At 56.5% G+C, this 6,000-nt stretch overlaps 1 protein-coding gene across 1 annotated transcript in view; it reads left to right on the forward strand.

The window, feature by feature from the left end:
• CAPZB (capping actin protein of muscle Z-line subunit beta) overlaps positions 1-4,177 on the forward strand; it is a 113,346-nt gene extending 109,169 nt beyond the window's left edge. The window contains exon 9 of the mRNA XM_016214617.2: positions 3,339-4,177. Within this exon, the coding sequence (XP_016070103.2) occupies positions 3,339-3,426 (88 nt within the window). The 3' untranslated portion in view covers positions 3,427-4,177. The remainder of the gene's footprint in view (positions 1-3,338) is intronic.
• The last annotated feature ends 1,823 nt before the right edge of the window (positions 4,178-6,000 follow it).

Genomic DNA, 6,000 nt, shown 5'->3' on the forward strand with positions numbered 1-6,000 from the left:
CCCCGTGGGGAACTTGGTCTGGCCCCTGGTACATTTCATTCCCCCATCTCCCTTTCAGGCAACATTGCCTTCCTCTCCCCCATCCACACCAAGCACACCCAGTCAACCCAGGCAATGGCTGGAAAATACATGCAGAGAGCCTGTGGGGGGGGGGGGTGAGCCCGGGATGCCGTGACTACCCCAGCGCAGGGCTCTACACTGTGACCTCCACACCGCAGCCCAGAGTGGCAGTGGCCTTGATGACATTCCCCTCTTTCTTCTGCCCTGTGTGTCCCCTGTATCTCCTCTCAGCTGTACCCCCGTGTGCTCCTGGATCTGTGTTGTCCTCCCCCTCCCGCTGCATTCATCTCTGAATACTCTCTGTAGATCTGTTGACGTTATCCCTGACAACCCAAAGTTTCAGCAGCTGCAGAGGGAGCTTTCCCAGGTGCTGACCCAGCGGCAGATCCACATCCAGCCTGATAATTAGGCCGATCAGGTACCCTGCCTGAGAGGGCGATAGCTCTCCCACTAAACAGGACTCACCAACCCGCCAAGCCCCACTGGTTTGGCTGTTGCCGCCACTTAAACCACCACTAACCCCCATATCCACTCATGGCCATGAGCAGTCACATTAACATGTAGACTTGGCCCCATGTAACATGGACCCGTAGGTGTGTACGATGTGCGTGTGTGTTGCACTCTGGGTGGGGTTTGAGTGTGGGCGGATGGGTGGTTGGCTTTGGCTCCTGTAGAAGTCAGGCCAGGTGACCAGCTCTGCCTCCCACAGAAACCTCAGGTCTGCGCAGCTTTGATGGCCACAAAGCCAGGGTCCCTGTCCTGCCTTCTGTTCACCCATTCGCTTCAGGACAGTCTCCCAGAATCTGCTCTGTGTGCAACCAGGCCCTCCCTAATTTTCCACCAAGGATCCTTGAAGCCCAATTAGTCCCCTTCTTGTGGGAAATGGACTGTTGGGGCTAGCTGCCGTGAAAGGGGTTATTGCTCTGAGTCTGAGGACGGAGCACAGGGGGGCTGTAGTCCTCCTGACCGGCCCGATGCACCGAGGCCGGTTGCTGCTGGAGCCGCCTGGGCCATAACCTTCCGCCCCTAACGAGCTGCAGCTGTCCTCTAAACGCCTTACGCTGACGGAAAAGCAAACAGCCTTGCTTGTTGATAATGGCCGAGAACCATGACTTGAGCTTGTGACAAATATGAAAGCAGCCAGCATCCCTGGAGAGGAGGAGGGACGCTGGTTTTCACATAAGGCATCTGAAAACCCAGCCAGGCAGAGCCCCAGGGCCGGGGCTTAAGGGCTCAGCCCCAGGCTGGGGACTGGACACTAAAGGCCCAACCCAGAAGAGGCTCAGTGGGATCTCCGGGGTGGGGTGGAGCGGGGCACTTACATAACCAGGCGGAGCCACTCTTCTGTGTCTGTGGGGCTGCAGTGTGGTGATCTGGACTGTGTGCGCAGCAGCTCCAGGCCAAGGCCTCTGTCAGCCTCCCAGCCTCACGTTGGGACCATCCTGTTCCCACCACAGCGCTGAGAGAACCCCTTTTTAATGTGTTCCATGATAGTGCAGTTTTTCGCCCCGGCCATCAGCTCTTAGGGTGGGTCTAGAATTTTCTGGGTCCCTGGCCTTGGTGTCCACTGGAGGATCCCCAGCATTGAAGCTCTCTGCAGTGGTGGGCAACCTGACACCCACTGTCTGTCCAGGAGACACACTCCTTCCCACACTGTTAGTGGTCCCTCCAGGCATTGGTTCGAGGTTGCTTGGCAGTGACCTTCCCAAGCTCTATTCCCTGAATGAATGCCCTGCTCCTTACACCTCCAGCTGTTCCAAGCCTAACCTGTCTCTTACCTGGTTCTAACTCTGGTTCTAACTGAAACTTTCTTTGTGGGGTGGGGCTTGGCGTGCTTGGCTCCTTCCCAGAAGAGCTGGCACCCGGCAGGCTGGGGACCGTGTGAGCCGCTGCTTCGCCCCCTGCATCCTCCTGTTAACCTGATGGTCGTGTTAACCTCCGTTGGGAGCTTTTCCAGAAGCCCGTGGTGTACCGGCTGAGACTGGAGCCTGAGGGCCGCCATGGCTGCTGTCTGATCCTCCCTTTGTCGGCGCAGAGACGGGCAGTCTAGGGCAAATAATCAGAAATGTGTATTTTGGCAGCATCAACCAAAAATGCCGGCATTTCTCATGGACCTGTTTTCAGTTGTACACAGATCCTTTAAAAATCTTGCCGTTCCAGTCCGCGCTCTCACCGATGCGAGCATACTGCCCGTGGTTTTTCCGGGATTCAGAGCCAGCATTCACCTCAGGATGCTGCTCTTTCTCCTGGGCTGTACTTCATCTCCCTTCAACCATTTCAGGCCTTTGGGGTATTTTGGTCCCGCCTTCCGTCATTTTCCCCGGGGGCACACGCCGTCCACAGTGATCCTGAGAGGCAGCGCCCGCCCTTTCCACTGCTTCGAAACGATTAAGTTTATCAGTAAAACAAGTTCTTGGTTAACCAACACATTGGGTAAACTGGACAGGGCGACCATTCGGGTCATTGCCAAGGGCATTTCTCTGAGCCTCAGTTTCTGTATCTATAAACTGGGGGTAGTAACACTAGGTCTCCTCCAGGATGCTGTGGGCGTTACAGGAGAGAAGTGTGTGGAAGCACTTTGTCAGTGTTACTGCTGTGCGTGAGTGCTCTCCTGGTACCATTCTCACAAACCCAGGACTTGACAGCAGGGCCCAGGGCCACTTGCCTCAGTTTCATGCTGCCTCTCGAGATCCAGGCTGAGGGGCTCCCTTGGCCAAGTTAACAGCTGGTGGAGCCTCATAGCAAAAGCCTAAAAGCACCCGTCCTTCATATCCTACCATGGCCGTGGCCCCAGTGTGCTCAGATGTCCGGGCTGCTGATTCTTAAACCCTCACTGCGCGTGGGGTGCTGGGCACCCTGCACTCATGGGTGAGCAGCGAGCCTCTGCTGGGCAGGGCGCAGTGAGGGTGAAGCTTTGTAGCGGGGTCCTCATGGCCCAGAGTCGTTGCCTCAGCTCTGACCTGAATTGACAGCTGGTCTGAAGCACTGAGGGTGTTTGCTGCGTTGGGACCTGTGCCCAGAGGAGTGGACTAGGGTCCTGACAGCTGTGGCCGAGTCACCCAGCCCGGTGCAGAGCCGAGCATTTGTCCAGGTGGGCCATGTGCCTCCCGAGGTGCCCGGCGCTGTGCTGAGGGTATGGGTCTTGGGCTCTGTGCTCTCTCCAAGCCTCGCTGGCACTGCCCTCACCTCGAGGGAGGCCTGGCGCCGCCCCGCCCAGTGACCCAGACCCTCACCCCTTCCTGTGAAACCTGCTAATAAATTCTTTCCCTCCCTGGCAGGTCTGTGCAGACTTTTGCAGACAAATCAAAACAAGAAGCTCTTAAGAACGACCTGGTGGAGGCTTTGAAGAGAAAGCAGCAATGTTAAACCTCTGCTTCACGCTACCCGGACATGCCATGCACTCGTTAGGTTCCTTTCTTAGAAAACTCGTTTTCTGCTCCCCTCCCCTCTCCCTTCCCTCCCCAACAGGTCACAACAACTTGCGTCACCGACCTGCACAGCACCATCACACCCTGAGAATAAAGCCGCTAAACACCCTTCTCCGTCTCCAAGGCCTGCTTCCCACCACGTTTTGCTATCAAAACTCAGTGTTTCCATAGAGACCATGTGTGTTTTGTTTGCCCAGCCCCGTCCCTCCACCCACCCATTTATAGGCATAAAATACACTGTCTGTCTGCCTCCCCTTCCTTCCCACCTTTTTGTTACATTGGTGTAAAAAATGTAAAACAAAAAAATTTTATGAAATAACTGTGGTGTGTGAAAGATAGAAGAAAAACTGGAAATCCGATTCCACGTGTGTTTGGGAGTTGCTTGGGGTTGGGGTGGGGGGCAGGGGACAGCTCTGGGAGAAAGGAGAGGTGGCCCTCAGCATGGTCCTCGCCGGCTGGCCCCTGTCCCACGGAGACCACGTTGTGGGGTGCAGGGGTGGGGCCTGCCCACCGTTCTGCTCTCTGGCCAGGTGCTTTTCTGTCAATTTTTATGGAATGCAAAAGGAGTTTTTTGTTTTATTTTGTTTTTTTTGTAAAGCTTAAAAAAAAATCTACATCTTATACTTGAGCTTCCATACTTAAAAAAAAGGAAAAAAAGAACAAAAAAATAAATAAAAGAAACTGGGACACAGTTAGCACTGGCCTCGTGTTCTTTCCCGGCTGCCTCACTCCCCTGGCGTGCGCGGCCTTGGCTGTGAGAAGGGCTCGGTCCTCCCTCCACGGGGACCCCAGCGCCACCCTCCCGAGGCGCCAGGCCGTGAAGTGGGAGGTCCCCGGGCTGCCCTCTGCCCCCGGCTTTCCCTCCAGCTTAGCACGCGCCTGCCTTGGGAGGCTCCACGGCGCTTGGCGATGTGAGGAAACGGGTAACGCGCCTAAGGCCTCAGAGCTGCAGAGGCCATGGGCCAGTAAGCAGGGCCCACATCCTGGCTGTCCCCTCTGGCTTGAGGTGCCTGGGTCCTTGACACCCCTGACCCGGGCTCCTGGTCCTGGCTTTGCTCTGCTTGGTCTGAAGAGAAAGTTCCAGATGGGGCGTCTTTATTGAGGTGGAAATAGGAGAAACTCCTGCACTTCGTCTCTTTCGAGTGCCCGGTGGGGAAAACGAGTCTGGAGAGAAGGAAGGCTCTGGACATACACCTCGGCGTGTCGCAGCTGTGTGACCCTGGGTGGGGTGGGCCCAGAGGCACTTCCTTATGTGGGGATGGGGGTGACAACCTCATGGGGGGTGGTAGACTGCCTGGCATACACAAGGTGCCGAGTGAATGATTTTCGTTTTGATTAGGTGTTCAGTCCTGTGACCAGAAATAACACTTGAAACCCAGAAATTGTGACTGCAGTGTATGCCAGGCCTGATCTTACTCTGCTTTCTAGAATCTTCCATGGGAGCCATCGCTGCTCATTTTTTGGTGCTGTCAGGCTGGTGAGATTGGGAACAATGGGCTCTGATGCCAGGATTCTTAGGTGAGGGGAAAAGCAAGTGGCAAAAGGATTGTAGGCTGGCTCAAGGCCACCTCCCAGCCACTCCTCTCTGCCTGGAGGCAGGCAGGCAGGGCCCCTCTCGCACTCCTAAGGAGGGAAGGGAGACAAAGGAAATGGCACAAAGGAGCACTGGATGGTTGACTAGCCCTCTGGGTCCACAAGCTGCAGATGGCAGACTCGGGGTTCGGCAGCATTAGGGCATCCCCCCCACCCCCATGGGCTCACTAGATGCTGCTTGAGGTGCCCGTTAACAGGAGGCAGCCTTGGTGAGGTGGGGTGGCAGGAGCCCTGGTCTGGAAAGGAGCTGGCCTTCTGGTCTGGACTCTGCACAAACTCCCCTGGCGCCCTGGGACTAGCGATGGTCTTCATCTCTCCAGGTGTGAGGGCTCAGGTGGGTAACCCCAGCATTCCCTGTCTCCCCAAGGCCCTTCCATTGTCCCCCTGCTGTGGTCTTGACAAGTCAGCCCCTGGAGTTCTTCCTGAGGTCCCTCTGGGGCCCCAAATTCCAAGATTCCATCTCCAAACTCTCATTCATTCACAGCATTGACCTAGCAGCCGCTGTGTGGCAGGGCAGCCAGTGGGACCCTTCGCCAACGGTGGGGTGGAGCAGGCATTGTGGACTTGGCCCCAAGGCCCGCCCTTCTGCTTGGTGCCACCCCTCCTTGCAGCCCGGTGCCCGGCAGTCATGGCCTTCCCTCTCCCCCTTGCATGGCCCACGCTAAGCCAATTCAGATACTCTTTCTCGAGACTGATCGGAACTGTTTCATTGCCGCTTCGAAGGTTTCCTGCTCCTGAGAGCCCTGGAGCAGCCTGGCGCTGTCCCAGATGCCCACGGTTCACCTTTTCCCTCCTTCAGAGCCCCACAGCCTGCCTGTGGCTTACTGAGTGCACTTCGGCTCTTGGTAACCAGTGGGCCCTAAAGTGGCCGGAGGGGAGAGGGAGCCTGTGCTGAGCACCAGTCGCTAGGGCTGGGGGT

This window comes from Miniopterus natalensis, chromosome 9, assembly GCF_054644295.1.
Source record: "Miniopterus natalensis isolate mMinNat1 chromosome 9, mMinNat1.hap1, whole genome shotgun sequence".
Lineage (NCBI taxonomy): Eukaryota > Metazoa > Chordata > Mammalia > Chiroptera > Miniopteridae > Miniopterus > Miniopterus natalensis.